Source organism: Thamnophis elegans, chromosome 1 (assembly GCF_009769535.1).
Source record: "Thamnophis elegans isolate rThaEle1 chromosome 1, rThaEle1.pri, whole genome shotgun sequence".
NCBI classification, from domain to species: Eukaryota; Metazoa; Chordata; class Lepidosauria; order Squamata; family Colubridae; genus Thamnophis; species Thamnophis elegans.
The window spans coordinates 99,875,018-99,892,219 of record NC_045541.1 but is presented as its reverse complement, the minus strand read 5'-3'; the positions used below and the strand labels follow the sequence as shown (position 1 = coordinate 99,892,219).

General features: G+C 43.1%; 1 protein-coding gene across 5 annotated transcripts in view; it reads left to right on the top strand.

The window, feature by feature from the left end:
* The window catches only part of SHANK2 (SH3 and multiple ankyrin repeat domains 2), a 339,586-nt gene that overhangs the window by 302,788 nt on the left and 19,596 nt on the right, over positions 1-17,202 (top strand). For all 5 annotated transcript variants that reach the window (XM_032225503.1, XM_032225519.1, XM_032225512.1 and 2 more), the window contains one exon: positions 7,741-7,871. In XM_032225503.1, the coding sequence (XP_032081394.1) occupies positions 7,741-7,871 (131 nt within the window). The remainder of the gene's footprint in view (positions 1-7,740; positions 7,872-17,202) is intronic.

The window sequence follows — 17,202 nt, the reverse complement described above, 5'->3', positions numbered from 1 at the left end:
CACAATGTCCTTTACACAGATATAAGATTTTGGGTGGTAAATTACAATAACATTTGGAAATTGCCCATAATCATAACAGGAATCCTTTCCTTATTTGAAATTAACAAGGGAATTTTTTGAAGAATAATATATAAATTCATCCTTTTTTAATATGAGACATACATACACCCATGCCCCTCTAGCGCAAACACATAACTCCAGATAAAGTTGATAAGAGCAGCATGTGGTGTGTTTCAATGAGCAGGAGTTACACCTAACAAAATTCAAACATTTGAAAAATCATACAAATTGGTGCAAATTGTTTAGCACCAACTGCAAAGTTCACTAGGAATGATCAGAAGAAGAAGCTAATAAAATTTATGTTCACACACAACTCTTCTTAAAAGTGGAAAGTGTGATAATTTAAAGCAGTGATTATTATGATCATTCTAGCGGACTTCTCAGAAAATTGTAAATGGCTGAATTGTCCCTGAGGCAGAAGGCTTACTTTATTTTTCCAAAACAAGATATTTTCTCATTCTTTGCTAGTCTCTAAAGAACTACTGTGCAGATTATAATAGTCTGTCTAGGAATTGCATGCATTTTATAACTATTTGCAAGTTTTCAAGAATACATTTGAATGACATCATTTGTAAGGGTTCCACTTATATGGCCTTGATTTAATATTTAAACTTTCTTTGGGGAAAAATGTTTAATATTTTCTTTACAAAATTACTCAAGTGAGGAATCAGGAGAAGCACAAATCAAATAATACTTTCAAAGAAAGAAAAACTATCCTGATGAACAATGCCCACAGTATAACTACCTTCTATTACAAATAGCAGAATGGAAGTAAATGTATGCAGACAATGAGAGGCTAAGAGACATTGTTCACAGGATAAATTTGATTAATGGTCACACTGATTTTGTGACAATAACTCTGGAAGGGATTTAGGGCTGAGATGAAACGACGGACAAAAGAGAAGATAGCAACCAGTGCTTCAATGGCTGCCATACAATCCAGTGGTGGAGCTCATCTGACACCACAGGAAGCTCAGGTCGCTTGGACAATTGACCCAAAGTTCATCCCAGAGATTTCTGACTGTGACATCACTACAGTGCATAGGTGAGCTTTTTGATAGGTTCACAGACATTTATGTCACAATCCCAAAAAAGTGTATTGAAAGTTGTGCCTTGGGATCCAGCTTAGTTGTATGTGTTATGGGTGCAGGACAGTGTGCATTTTTTTGATATTTTAATAATTTCAGCACTCCCTGCACTTTTCAGTCTCTACATTTTAGACAGCCCTAACACAAACACTCTGGTTTCCCAACTGGCTTCTTTTTGTGTGTTGTCCAATGTATGTAGATTCCTCCATCTTCCTGGCCTCAGATACAGTGGTTGTTGCTCCTCTATTTGATTGCCAGATGTCACTGGGGAACAAGATGGGGAGGTTCCTGGATCTTCGGGGCAACCCAGGCACCAGAGAGGAAGCTCACCATCTACACCTGCAGAAGAACAAGAGTCCTCAGTGCCTGCTTCAGATGAAGATTCACCAGCCAGAACTACAGAGAGTTGGCCATGGCCACTGTCATCATCTGAAACACCCAGCAATGTTGGGGAAGATTTTGAGGGATTTCCAACACCAGAGCGGACTCCACGGTGTACAATGGACATGCAATCTCCTGGCGATCACTCTCTCAGTAGAACTCAATATGAAAGTGACTCTCTTGAGGAGGGGAATATTGAAATGAATGAAGATCGCCATGGTGTTCAGGCTGTCTCTAGGGATCAGGGTTGGAGAGGGCAAACCCAGCTGACAGAGGGGGAAAAGCTATTGATGGAAACCAACAGTAGGATTGTGCAGCTGCTGGAGAACATAAAGAGAGAGCATGCACAGTCCATGGGTCTCATGTCACAGTCCATGGGCCGGATGGAATTGCAGCTAGGCATTGTGGCAACATCCACAAGAGCCATTCATAACTACCTGTCTGAGATTTTAACTTTCCTCAAACAACCAAGGACGCAGGTCCTTGAAACTCGTATCTCCCAAAGAGCCACCCCTCATGTTGAGTTAACCAGTGCCTCAACGTGGACTGGTGAGGATGCAGTGGCAATGTCCACTGTGTACTTACCACGAGATGAAGGGGTTAATGACTCTCAAGAAACACCACAAGCCACAGTGCCTCGTCGCAGTGGCCGAATGCAGAGAGCCATAACCGAGAGGGCATCTTTGCCCATGCCCATGCGTCAGGCAAAAGGGGGAGGGCAGAAGAAATAAATGATCACATGAGGGATAGTATTTTTAAAAGGTTTTTTTAAATGTGCCTGTCCTTTTAATTCTTAGCCATACGGCCATGAATGGCAAAACTTGACCATTTTTACATTTGGCTAACGTTATATTCTGGCTGACTAGATTAGTCTAACATTTTGTAGTTTCTATTTGCATTGTTAACAATGTGTGCTGCTGGTATTTGAAGAACATTTGCTTCTGTTCTTTCACTTTAGCTTCATGAGAACATTTTTTTACACTGTGCCAGACATTCATTGCTTTTCTTACAAATACAAATCATTTCTGGACACAGCTGTTTTTTGAGTTTTCTTTTTCCATGATCCCCTTCCTTCTGAACAAGCATACTGAAGTTCTTGGTAAGTATGTGGATATTGACAATCCCCACCTTAGAAACTGTGTTTGACTAGTCTCTTGCCTGGTGTTTCTGGCATGCTGGCCTGAGGTTAACCTGTAAGTGCCTTTTTGGATCATGATCATTCTTATCCTCTGTGGGTCTGACCAGATTAATCTCTAGCCCATAGCCAAGTCTATCTTGGCTTGATTATGCAGTTTACAACATGCCAGAACTCAATTGCAGCATTTGTGACTTATACAAAAATGTGCCAGCAAACTTTTTTAGGCACAGGAATGACATTTTCAGACATTTCTTTACTTGTCAGGGTCTTTTGTGGGTAACATGGTTATCCTCTGAGTTTGAATATTTAATAATAGGAAAAGGAATATGTGCTTACACCCTTTCAACAATGAACAGTATTTGTAGGAGAAACTATATTTGATAAGATCATAGATATTGAATTATACAAGTTAAAAGTTGTCACTCTCGTTACAGCCAGACCTCGTCAGAATGTAAGAGTCATGACATGCTGTTGAGTACTGTGCCACAATGTCTGAAAAATAGCTCAGTATCATAATGGATGTGTTGTAATAAAAATCTCTCTCCTCTCCCTTCAGGCCAGGGAACCCCAGGCAGATGAATAAGTAAGGGCAGAAAAACCGGTTAATATGGTTGGGACTGGGCTGGTTAATATTATGGAACTCCAAATCCTCTCTTATATAGATGAAGAATACAAGATGGTTCTCAAGGTGGTATCCTAGATTATAGTTTAAAGATCCCCTTTTTGGGAACAAATTGATCATTGAGCGATACCACTGTGTACAGGCCCTGAATAATTGACCTTTTGAACCTCAGTGTTTAAATTGACTTTCTTAGAGTCACCAGAATATATTGTCAAACCCATAAGTAAAACCAAGTTTGTGCATATATCAATGTTCTGTGTGCATATATCAATGGTCCCCCCTCTGCTCCCTTTCGTTTTGAGTCTGAAGGGAAATAAGTCAGGAAGCATTTTGCTGCAGTACAAACCAGCCGTGTGTGTTCCCAAGTGAAAGAAATGCTTGTGGCTGCTTTTTGCTAAATGACTTAGCTAATGATGAAATGCAGCTGGTGTGAGCTAACTTTCTGACTGCAGGCACTTTGCAGGCGCAACTTTTGAGTCAAACCCTTGTCCTGAGAGACCCTAGAGCCAGTAGCTCTCAGATGAAGAGGACACTTCCAAGGGTGTTCTGTCTTGGCCATGTACTCAAATGCATCCTACTTAGCAGGTGTGGCTTTTCACACCTGTATGACTTGCGCCCCATCTGTGCCTGTTTTTATTTATTTTTGTTTGTTTAACATGTTAACAGAAACTTTCGTAAATAAACTCTTTTAAACTGAAGCATGTAAGACTCATTCTCACTGATACAGGAACATACTTTCTTGCAAAAATGGCATTATATCAATAGTGTGATAAAAGGTCCACTTTGACAAATATTTGAAGTTTTAGCTTTTAAAGTCTGACACAGACAAAATACACAGGTCTTAATGGGAAATGACATAAAATTTCAGAAACGCCTAGAAGACTGTTTCAATATAGCTATGCAATATGTTATATATTTTTATTTGCCTTATGTCACTTTAAAAGTGTGGTAAAATCTGAGACTGGAGTCAATTCAAATTATGTTAAAAAGAGTGAAAATTATGCAAATTTTACAATACCAATGAAGTATGATTGCAAATTGTAATTATTTTTCAATTTCTTCAAAGAAACAGCATATTTTTTATTTGAAAGAATGAACTTTCTAAATTTAACACTTTCTTTTAGGGATTTATTTCATCCCATTGTACAGGTAGTCCTCGATTTACAACATTTCATTTACTGATGGTTCAAAGTTCCAACACCACTGAAAAAAGGGTCTTATGACCTTTTTTACACTTATGACCGTTGCAGTATCCCCACAGTCACGTGATCAAAATTCAACTGACTTGGCAACTGACTCATATTTATGATGGTTACAGTGTCCCAGAGTCACATGATCATTTTTGAGACCTTCGGACAAGCAAAGTCAATGGGGGAAGCCAGGTTCACTTAACAGCCATGTCACTAATTTAACCAATGCAATGATTCACTTAAAAACTGTGGCAAGAAAAGTCGTAAAATGGGGCAAAACACATTTAACAAATGTCTTACTTAGCATCATAAATTTGGGTCTCAATTGTGGTCATAAGTCGAGGACTACCTGTATTACTTTACTATGGTGACTTTTAAAAAAAACAAAGAAGCACACAGTTGCAAGCTATTTAGCACCTAGCAATGTTATCAGAGCTGCTGTTGGAGTTTCTACTCAGCCAAAGTATCCAGGCCCTTTTTTTCATACTATCTGGAAGCCAATTTACTTGTCCCATTCCAATTTAAGTTCCAGATATTCTTATCTACAATTGGAAAGGTGCATAATACACCCCTGAATGAGCTAAATTGTTGGTCAAGGGAAAATAAATTGAGAAAAGAGGCTGTAAAATCAACGAAAGATAGATGCCAATGATATAATGTGTGGCTGCAATACATGAATGTATTACAAAATATTTGCAAACTTTTGTTATAGTCAAATCTATTCCTTTGGTCAGACTTTCACTCCAGTCTTGCAAAATCAGTAGCATGGTTCTCATAATTTTGCAGTGATTATATCCATGCTTTTTCTAGTGTCCCTCAAAGACTCTTCATTGTTTTCCTGTAGCACTCATTATCTGACTATTATCTGTCTGTTTAGTTCTAAAAACAATGAATTGTTTTGTGGCATTTACAGATAATTTACAGGCTTTAAGTGACAGATAATTTCAATTTTCAAAATAATTCTAACTTGATCTCTAGAGTATTTTATGGATCGCTGATAGGGTTGGAGAGACATAACATGAAATCTTCCTTCTTGAAGTTCTTGGTGGTGGATATGCCAGCATACCCAAATGTTTAAAATGAAGTCAGTAGATAATATGTTTTACTTCATATCCAAGGGGCTTATCCTAGTTTTAAAAAACACAGTTTGGATTACTGCTAAATTGAATGCAAATGTATCTTTTAATCTTGCTTGAAGGAGGTAAACAAGAAGTACAAGATGTAGTTACTGGCATGATATTTGCTAATGGTTCTGTCAATGTTATAATAACATTGACAGAACCATCAATAACTTAAGAGGCTCCTTTTCCAGAGCAGTTATCCAGTGCTAAAATAACTTCATTAAAATATCGTAGATTTGATCCAGTTAGTCCTATGGGCATAAGGACTATAATGCACACACCAAACTTAACTAGCACAAGATCTTCCCTATTCATTTCAGTATTAGGGCATAGTGAAATACCATTGATATTATATGCAAAAATGCTCACAGACTCCAACCATTGGAGGGAAGTAAATAATATTCACATATACAGGCACCGCCATGTGCATATTGCATATTCATAAGGTCCTAAACTGGGATGCATTTCTGCACTTAACTAGAAATTGTACATTAAAATCTATTTTGCTTATTCTACTCTAATACAAATGTTTAGGGAGTGAATTTGTATGCGAACATTGGGAACACTATGATAATGCCGGTACTTTGCATGGGTGAAACAGCCATTAAAAAAAATAAGAGAGCTGTTTTAAGCATTAAGGTGCCATTTTTTCTTTCCCACAAAGTAATTTGTAGTGCAGTTATTCTAATTTTCACTGAAAGAAAGAAGAATGGTCAGGAAAACGTACATTTTAAATTCATTTTGCTAATGAGATAGAAGTAAGAAATTTGATAAGCTATAAAGTTTTTTTTCTAGCTGTTATTGAATTTTTTAAGTCTACATATTTTCTGTGTATATAACTCCTAGGTTAAGAAGAGTTGTGTGTTAATTTTATTACCATTTCCTAGAATTTTTTCAAAATAAATGTCCATAAATGGTGCTTGTAATTTAATCTGACTGTGAATGTTAATATAAAAGGTATTGCAAAGAAAAATATTATTAGTATAGGTTGAATCCTAGTCTGTAAAGAGGCTTGGTTTTATTATTACTGTAAAGGAATGGTTTCACACAACTGTAATGCTGTATTTCAACTGCAGTCTAACTCTTGATTTAAGCTTTTTTTCTTGTATCTTTAAAAATAACTCTCACAGCAGTTCCCTTTGTTTTGATATATGTTTATAATTAGGTGTACCTTGACAATACAACAAGATCCAAATTTGCCATATTGCAAAAAAGGTAGATAAAATTTATGCGGTTGAGATCTATTTTGCATTTAAAACTGAAGGCCAAGATTCATGACAATTTTGTCTATTATGGTCTCTCTGTTCTTTTCTCCAGCCCAGATCAGTTTTTCCACCTTTTGTCCATTATGAAGTCATCATACCATGACTGCTGTCATGGTCTCAAATTTATAATTTGATAGCAGTACTCAGCACACACTTTAAAGATTTGTTGTCAGATTCAGTAATTGAATCTGATTCTATGGTTATTCTCGCATGACTGCTCCCTGATGGACAAATGCACAGTTGTATTTCAGGCTGAAATAAAATGGTTCATAAATAGCAGTATGGTTATGAGAATTCATTGTGAGAGACTTAATTGTCAGGCTCGTAGGAAAATTCTCATTGAAACTTTCAAAGCCCCCTCATTGAACCTAAATAAAATCATTTTAATATTCAGAATATTAATACTTACTACAGAAGTTCCAAATAGCCTAAACTCAGTATTTGATAGTAAAGCAGTAATATATAGGGCACTCAAAATGCCTACTTATGTTTAAAAATTCAGTAACATTCTCACGGCTACTGTGTGGAACAGTTCTCTGCAGCTATACGATTTCTAAAGGTTTTCTTTCCATTTCTATATAGATATTTTCCCTTCACATTTTGAAGGTTTGAAGAAGAGGATTGTTTTTCAAGTCACACTAAGTAAACATTAAATGCATGCAGGCTTAAAACTAAAGCATGCATGTTATGCAGCAGCAATAAAATTGCTCGGCTTGCACGACTTACAATGTTCAAGCACTGCCTTGTTAAAATGCCAAAATCCCCCCTTTCTTTGCATCTTTAAAAAAGTTAAATTATATTTTACATTGCAACATTTAATTTTTTCAGTCTTTAGAGAAGCTAAATTTATTTTAGCATATATTTCTGTGTTACAGATAAAGCTGATGAAATAGTGCCAGTTTCCAAGCCATCAAGAATTCCAGAAAATGCAGTTGTGGACTCCAGAGTAGCAACGATTAAACAGCGACCTTCTAGTAGATGTTTTCCCTCAGCTACCGATATGAATGTGAGTGGTATCTATAATAAATTTCCTTTAAATTACAGGGGCTTTGATTAAGTAAGGATTTTTTTCCAAATTCCTGACAGGAAAAAGTTCTCTGGTTTAATTATTCTGGGGATTCTGTAATGACTACTGAATATGCACTCAGCACCTAAGTTTATCTCTCTTAAATTCACCATATTTTATACAATATTATGATAAAGAATATGCCAACTAAACAGCAGCAATAATTTTAAGGGACATACATATCCTTCCATTATCTTTTTTAAAAAATATTTCTATATTTTATACTTTCAGTTCATTATTCATTATTTGAATGAAAGAAACTATACAATAATACATGACTTATTTTGCAATACATTTCTAGTTATGTACACTGCCAAAAAAATTAATTATCCATCTGAACTATGGGTGACTAGTCGTTTCCCCCAAAATAAGACCTCCCTGGATAATAAACCCAATTGGGCTTTTGAGCGTTTGTGCTAAAATAAGCCCTCCCCCGAAAATATTGCCACACAGCAGCAGCCAGTGAGCACACTCACCGCTTCAAAAATAATAAGACCTCCCTGAAAATAAGGCCAAGTGCTTATTTCAAGGGTCAAAAGAAAATAAGACCCTGTCTTATTTTTGGGGAAACATGGTAGAAAGTATGAGTTCCATAATGAACTTAGTCTCAGGTTGCAAAGAAATAATTTTAAGGCCAAGAGCTGATGCCAGATTGGCAAACTACTCAGGTTTACAACATCAGCATGTACAAGGGTTTGTGGTGTTGTTGAGAATTAAATCTAAACTCTTATAATGGATAGCATTCAGTTATGTCCATTTTCCTACCTTAAAATTAAGTACGATTCTGGGCCCATCATAGTTTCCTACATTTCAATAAATACTAAGTGGGTAGCATTCTATTACTAAATGTGATGTTTAATTTGACTATTGTGGCAGGATTTGGCTTCTAGAAAGAGCCACAGAAAATTACCTGAATTCTCTTTTAGTATAAATATGTAGATTCAAAGTGCATTTAGAGAGGAATAGATTAATAAAGCAAAAGAGCATTTAGATTTGGCATGAGGAAAATAGAAGTTGCTATTTTTGGTAATCCCATCTCATTATCACTTGTCACTATCTTGGATCTCAGTAATAATTAGTATGATAACATCCTTTAGGAATGGCTTTTATAATATAATTATGATGAACTTGAGTTTCCACAGAATTGTTTGGCTTCACTAAGCCTTGGCTATCACAGCAACAGGAACCAAAGAGAATAAAAACATTCCATTAACAGATGGGTGGGAGGTTCACTTTGATTTCTTGAGTAATTTTGAAGTCACTTCTGGTAGTTCCCTATTTTTGTTTGAATAATTTGCTGGTGTTTAATGTGATTCATATCTTCCTCTCCCTTTTCTTTCTCCTCTTCTTCTTCTACTATTTCTATTCACTTTGACCTTTTTTTTTCTTATGACACAATACTTGCTATTAGCCACAGTGTTGGTCCTTTCTTTGGCATGTGTGTACAAGGACTTAAGTCCTATTTTTTCTTCCTCTCCAGGGTATTTTTGCACTTTCTTCACATATATTATATCAGATACATTGCCTCTAAGGTAAAAAATGAGTTTTGTGTCTGGACAAGAGGACAGCCACAAAACCTTCAGATTAAAACCCCAAAAGTCAACTGTTCTAGGGACACAGAGTAAAACTGCCAGAAACCCATGAAATGTATTTCCATCATGATTTCTATGTAGCATTGATCAGACAAGGTGCACTTCAAACTAAAAATGTGTGCAGATTCAACAATACTAATATTGGTAGGATAACTGTGGCATAACTGTGCTGTTTGTAGTGTTGTTTCCGAAGATATCTGTAGGTATTATCAGCAAAATATTGCTGTATGACAATGATTATATGGCTGATCAAAAAGCTATAGAGAAAGTTCAGGAGAACAGTGTCCAATTCTTTCGGCACTTACAGTTCTTCTACTATTCATAACTGTGCCTAAGTAGATCCTGTTTTGCATTACTAAAATATGAGTACCTATGAATTCTCCTGTGTGCTGCTCCGGGAATCCAATCATGGGTTAACTTAGCCTTCTAGCCTTGAGACTGAGTATGTAAATTTCAAAGTCACGCCTCCTCTGACTGGACTTCCGTTTCCCTTCAGTTCTATTACTCAGTCCAAAGCCTACGAGACCTATTTTCAATTCTCTCTTGACTAATTGATAATTTCTCAGAGTTAATGCTGAATTTACTTGGTTTTTTCACTGTGGATTTCTTGCTGGTTTGGAGGTAAGGCGCCAGTTTTTCTGCCAGCCGATTCCTCCCTCGCTATTTCCCTTGTAGGGATATCGGATTACCACAGCTGGAGCATGGGGCGATCTTGCCGTTTGCAAACGGCTTCTCCGCCTGTCCTCCCTTTAAGTTCAGCGCGCAAGGAAGCTGAGTCTCCCAGCGCTGCTTTCCATGCCGGATAGCACCCGCCTGCGGGCGCGGTCAGATCCGAAGCCGTGGCTTGTCGGAGCTGTTCTTCTCCTCCTCCCCGCCTCCCTCCTTTGTGCTCTCGCTGGAGCGGCTGCCGGAGGATTACATGGATCGGCTGTTTGGGATTTTCCCCTGCTGTTTCTTTAAATTTCGCGCCTTTGATGCCGGTTGCCTTATTTGGAAGCGTTTTCACGCATGCGTGATAATGCCTGGGGATGAGAAGGCAGAATTTGTTCGCGCGCTTGAGTTTGCGCACTGCTTCCGCCCCTCCCTTTTCCCTCACTCGAGGTTGCTGACTCAGGAAGGAGGTCGCTTCTCTGTGTCTCTGCTTCCACGTGGCGTTCTTGGCGAGTGCTTTTCAATTGCATTCCTTTGTTTCGCTGATTGAGCTCTTTCAAGTTCATACCATGGCTGATCAATCGGTAGTGCAAGGTACTGTCGGGCCAGTTTCTGAGCCCCGCTCCCCTGGCGAGGGGGGGGGATAGCCCTGGGCCTAGTAGGGCCGCGACCAGGGCCTCTAGTATCAGGCCTCGAGCCTCATCTACTGTTCGGGATAAGTCGCACAAACGCAAAGACAAAGCCAAGGTTCCCCCCAAGGCATCTGGGGCTCCCATTTGTTCCCCTCCGGTTCTGATTCAGCAGCCTGTTTCTCCGGTGCGAGTCGTTGAGCAGGATTGGTCCCCTGATATTCAGCTTCCCCAGGGCCCTATTCCTGAGGTAGGGGTTTTCGGGCCTCGATCCCCCCCAATTATTTCGGAGGCTAGTGGAGCTTTTCTTCGTTCACCTCCACATGCTGGGCCTTCTGCCACGTTCACCCCCACAGCTGCAGGCCTCAGGCCTCTGGAGGGCCAGGATTTGGGCCTTCCTGCTGATTTTTACAGCATGATCTCAGAGGCTATTTCCAGAGGGGTGGATGCGGAATTAGCGCGTAGATCCCAGGCCTCCAGGCCTACTCTGGCCTACTCAGGCCTGGCTCCTCAAGCAGTGCAAGGGGATTCTTCCATCCTGCAAACGGATCCTCCTTCCCCTTTACACTCTGTGTTTAGCGCACAATCTCCCTTAGTGGAGGAAGGTGAAATCCAGGATAGGGAATTCTCTGGTGATGAGGGCTTTCCTATGGACCAGCCTCCTGCCCCTGGGCTCTTCAGGCACACTCTTTTCAAGTCTCTGCTGTATAAGGCCAAGACTACCGCCCACATGGGGGAGGCAATTTCTGCAGAAAGTGCTGCTGTGGGCCTGGATGCCACCGAGCGGCTCTTTGCTGAGCAGGTGGCTCTGCAGGATTTTATTCCATCCCCCAAGCTTTTTCTTGATTTAATCCAGAAGCAGTGGGATGAGCCGACCGCAGTTAAGCCCCCTGGGTCTGGTGATAGGAAGCTATTCACATCTTCTCCAGAGTTGGAGGCTCTCCTCCAGTTTCCCACGGTGGATGCTCCCATTGCTGCTCTTGCTTCACCGGCGTTAATTCCTTCTGAAATTTCAGAAGGATTGAAGGCCGAGGACCGCAAGGCCGAATCGGTCATTCGCAAAACTCATCAGGCAGCAGCGTGGGCCTTGCGCTCAGCTACTGCAGCTTCCTTCTTTAATAGGACTTCCTTAGTTTGGCTGAGACAACTACAGGAAAGGCTGGACCCGGAGGAACTGCGCCTCCATCAGGATGTCACCAAGCTGATAGCGGCCCTAGAGTATTCTGCAGATGCCACCCTTAGCGCGGCAAAATTTGCATCCCGAGCCGTGGTTTCCAATGTGGCTTCTCGCCGCTTGCTCTGGCTCCGCCACTGGCAAGCTGATGTCAAATCTAAGTGGCGCCTAGCGTCCACGCCCTTTAAGGGCGGGGCTTTGTTTGGTTCAGTGCTGGATCCCATTCTCATTGAGACTCGGGACAAACGCAAGGTGCTTCCCTCCACAAGCGCCCGTGTGACCAGAAGGCCACAGCCTTATAGTAGACGGCAGCCCTTTCGGTCTGGGGACTCGGGGTTTACTTCCGCCCCCTATGTCCCCGGCTACACCAGGGGGTTCTCCCAGGCACAGGATCGTGGCCAGGACCGAGCTGGGGCCAGAGACAGGGGGCGCCAGCAGGGTCAGGCGCAGAGTAGACGGTCTTTCCGAGGAGCGGGCAACCGATCCTTTCGTAGATACCGCTGACTCGCAGGAGGTAGGGCCCATAGGAGGACGTCTCTTGGCCTTCGCCCACCAATGGGCGGAGCTCACATCAGACGCCTGGGCCCTTCAAGTGGTGAGTTTGGGTCTCACGCTAGAATTTCTATCCATCCCCCCGAGAAGGTTCATCAGGTGCCCTGTGCCCAGGTGCCCGTCAAAGCGGCGCCTTATGGACACCGAGATATTCCATCTTCTCACCATCAGGGCCATAGAACAAGTTCCCAAAGGGCAGGAAGGCCTAGGGTTTTATTCCATCTTGTTCCTAGTACCAAAGAACTCCGGGGGATGGAGGGCAATCCTAGATTTGAAACAGCTCAATCAGCATATCAAATACCAAAAATTCAAAATGCAATCTCTAAAGAGCATATTGGCTTCCATCCGCCAAGGCGACATGATGACTTCCATAGACATCAAAGAAGCGTACCTCCATGTGCCCATTCATCCGGCACATCGGACGTTCCTGCGGTTTCACTTCAACGGCCGCCATTATCAATACCGGGCCTTGCCATTCGGCCTCTCCTCGGCCCCGCGCACGTTCACCAAACTTCTGGCAGTATTGGCAGCCTCCCTTCGCTCAATTCCAATACGCATCAATTGTTATTTAGACGACGTGTTGGTGCTGTCGTCCTCTCGAGATCAGGCCCTCCAAGACCTACAGGTCACGATGGACTCATTGCGAAACCATGGATTTGTCCTCAACCTGCCCAAGAGCCATCTGCGTCCAACCACGTCCCTCCTCCATCTGGGAACCACCATCAACTCGATGTCGTGCGAGGTTTTCCTGTCCCCGGAAAGGAGGCAGAGCATATACCACCTGGCGCATCATGTGCTATCTCAACGGCGAGTACCGCTGCTGTCGCTGTCCAAACTGCTAGGGAAGATGATCTCCTGCATCGGCGTGGTGCCCTGGGCCAGGTTCCATGCGCGTCCTCTCCAGTGGTTTCTGCTGCCCTTCCAGAGAGCGCATACCAGTCATTCCCACATCAAGGTGCAGCTCCCGGGCAAGGCCAGGCGGTCCCTGCATTGGTGGATGTCGTCCAGGCTCCTCCGGGGATGTCCATTCAAGGAGCCGGACCGCGTTCAAGTTACAACGGATGCCAGTTTATTTGGATGGGGGGCCCATGCCCTGGACAGGGTGGCCCAAGGTCGCTGGTCAGATCAGGAGCTGGCGAACAGCATAAATTGGCTGGAGTTGCGGGCCATCCGTCTAGCTCTCCTGGAGTTTCGGGACATTGTATCTCATTGCCATGTGTTAATTTTGACCGACAATGTGGCCTCCAAGGCCCACATCAACCGCCAAGGGGGAACACAGTCCAGAGCTCTGATGCTGGAAGCGGAAAGGTTGTTCCATTGGGCGGAGCCCAGACTCTCATCGATTCGGGCGGAGCACATCTCGGGCGAAGCCAACACTCAGGCGGACTGGCTGAGCAGAGCGACTGTGGATCAGGGGGAGTGGCAGCTCCACCCCATTCTCTTCCAGGAACTCTCTTGCCGCTTCGGCCTACCCGAGGTGGATCTGTTTGCTCACCCGCACAACGCGCAACTTCCCCGGTTTTACTCCCGATACCAGACTCCGGGGGCGGAGGGAGTAGACGCTCTACGCAGCCGTTGGCCGGCCGGCCTTCTTTATGCCTTTCCTCCTCTCCCGATCCTTCCGTCGGTCATTCAGAAGATCTTGGCAGAACAGGCGGAAGTACTGCTGATCGCTCCGATGTGGCCCAGACGTCCCTGGTACGCGGACCTCGTCCATCTGTCCGTTTCGCGTCCTTGGAGGATTCCGGACGACCAGATTCAGCTCAACCAAGGAGCTCTCCGGCACCCGGGCCCTCAGCTGTTGCAGTTAGCCGTGTGGCACGTGAGCGGGAGATGCTAGCGGCCCTTCACTATTCGGACGAAGTCATTTCTACAATTCAAGCGGCCCGTCGCCCGTCGACTACCCGTATTTACGAGGCTACCTGGCAGGCCTTCTGTCGGTGGTGCCGGCGCACCGGGGTCGATCCCATCAAGGCCTCGGTGCCCCAAGTTCTGGATTTCTTGCAGTCCGGCCTCAACAAGGGGTTGGCGCCAAACACGCTTCGCCGTCAGGTCACAGCCTTGTCGACGGTGGTCGGGGGTGGCCAAGGCTGCTCCTTATCTCAGCACTCGCGAGTTCGAACCTTCCTTAAGGGTGCTTCCAACTTACGACCGCCGACGGTACACCGTTATCCCATGTGGGATTTGACCTTGGTTCTCAGGGCCCTAACAGCTGCCCCCTTTGAGCCTATCCATTCCATCAGCCTCCGTTTATTGACACTCAAGACAGCCTTCCTGGTGGCCATAACATCGGCCAGGAGGGTGTCGAAGCTAGCAGCCCTTTCTGTTCGTGCGGATCTTTGCATCTTCCACCCGAACAAGGTAGTGCTTCGTTTGGATCCGACCTTTCTTCCAAAGATAAACTCATTGTTTCACAGGACTCAAGAACTTGTCCTGCCGGACTTTTGTCCTCACCCGCCTCATCCGCAGGAACGCCAGTGGCACCATCTGGATGTTCGCAGAGCTCTTCGTCGCTATGTGAAGCGCACTGCGTCGTTCCGAAGATCGGAAGCTCTGTTCGTCTCCTTCCAGCCGTCTTCAATGGGACAGAAGGTGTCCTCCCACACCATCGGCTGATGGTTGAAAGCTTGCATTGCATTGGCGTATGACACCCACTCCAGACCGGTTCCAAGGTGAATCACTCCTCATTCCACCAGGAGTGCGGCCACCACAGCGGCCTGGGCAACGCAAGCGTCTGTAGAAGAGATTTGCAGGGCGGCCACCTGGGCGTCCCCCTCACCTTTTATTCGCCACTACAAGATTGATGTCTTTGCCTCGGCTGAAGCGTCCTTTGGGCGGAGAGTGTTGCAAAGGGTCCTTCCGTCTGCGGAGGAGCCTGACCAGCCTAGCTCCCGCCCTGGGACTTAATTGCTTTGGCATATCCCATGATTGGATTCCCGGAGCAGCACACAGGAGAATGACCGTTGTCTTACCTGAACGGTCCTTCTATGGGTGCTGCGAAGGGAATCCAAACCCGCCCGCAGTGTCGGCTGGTCAGGGCTCCGTTTTGATCGTGACTCTCTGACTTCTTGTTGCTGACTGGACTTGACTATGTAGTACCGGATGACTTGCGGCTTGATTGATGATTGACATAATGCTCCTTCGGTGGACTTCGTAAAGAACTGAAGGGAAACGGAAGTCCAGTCAGAGGAGGCGTGACTTTGAAATTTACATACTCAGTCTCAAGGCTAGAAGGCTAAGTTAACCCATGATTGGATTCCCTTCGCAGCACCCATAGAAGGACCGTTCAGGTAAGACAACGGTCATTTTAAATTCCCCTGAAAATTTCTCATTCAAATACAGAAAGTTATTCAGAATCAGCAAGAAGTCTTTCGTTTCTGACATAGTAGAAAACAAAAAAGCATTAACATCCTGTTTCTGAATCTAGTCTAATTAGACTGGAATCCATCCTAATCTTCAGATGATATTAAATTTGGGGGGATGGAAAATAATTTAATCAGTGGAATGAGTTGCCTCCAGAGGTTGCAGGCGCTGCAACGCTGGAAGTTTTTAAGAAGAGAGTGGACAATCATTTGTCTGAAATGATAAAGGCTTTCCTGCTTGAGCAGGAGGTTGGACTAGAAGACCTCCAAGGTTCCTTCCAACTCTGTTGTTCTGTTATTCTGCTAGCCAAATAGAATAGGAAATGCTTTGCAAAAGGGAGAGAATGATAAACACCTAAGGGGGTGAGATACAAGATTGCATCCTGTACTCTCATAGGGAATGAGTTTCTTCTAGATGTCTTCCTGCTACAAGTGGCAGCACCAAGCTCTTATGGCAATTAATGACTCACACATTTCAGTACTCCAATAACCTCATGTACACAGATGACAAGACAACTTACCAGGTTAACATACAGCCAGGCTAAACATCTATAAAGATCTTCCTGTGTTCTATCCTAGTTTCTGCATCTTTTTAGAAGGCAAAACATTCAAGGTTCTCATTAAGTTGACAGTAGAGCAATTACTTTTTCCTTCCCCACTCCCCTGCAAAATGGGAATTACTAGATAAAACCATTCATAACACAGGTCTGCAAAAAAAAAATTTCAAGGGCTGTTTTGGTTATTCCAAGTAATCTTTATGTTTTTTGGTGCACTGAATCCGAAAATGACCTCTATTTTGTCATAGGGCATCACGTTTCCTGACAATTTAGGTAACTATGTAAAATAAGGCAATACCTCAAAATAAATGGAAATAGACTTATAAAATTAAAGTTTTATTACAATATTTTCATGAAAATCCTTTTTTGAACTGAAATGAGCTCACCTATACATACTAAACTCGATTCTTCTTCCTTGTGAGGCTTCTCTTGCTGCATTTATGCTTGTAAGTAGCATCTGGAATGTCTCTCTGAAGCATCCAACAGTAGTCTGCCATCATTGTAATGCTCCATTTTCCCTGATATCTCCTTTCCATCTCTTTAATGTCTTGGTGGAATCGAGGACATTTTTTTCACCAACTGTTAGCACCCTCGGCTGCCAACTCTTCTTGGTCCAGTGATTTTGTTGGTCTCGACTGTCCCATAGACACAGAAAACAAGGATATTTGGTATACCCAGCTTGTTGCCCGAGCAGCATGCACAAGACCTTCAAGTCCCCACACACTTGCCAACCATGGTATTCATATTTAAGTTT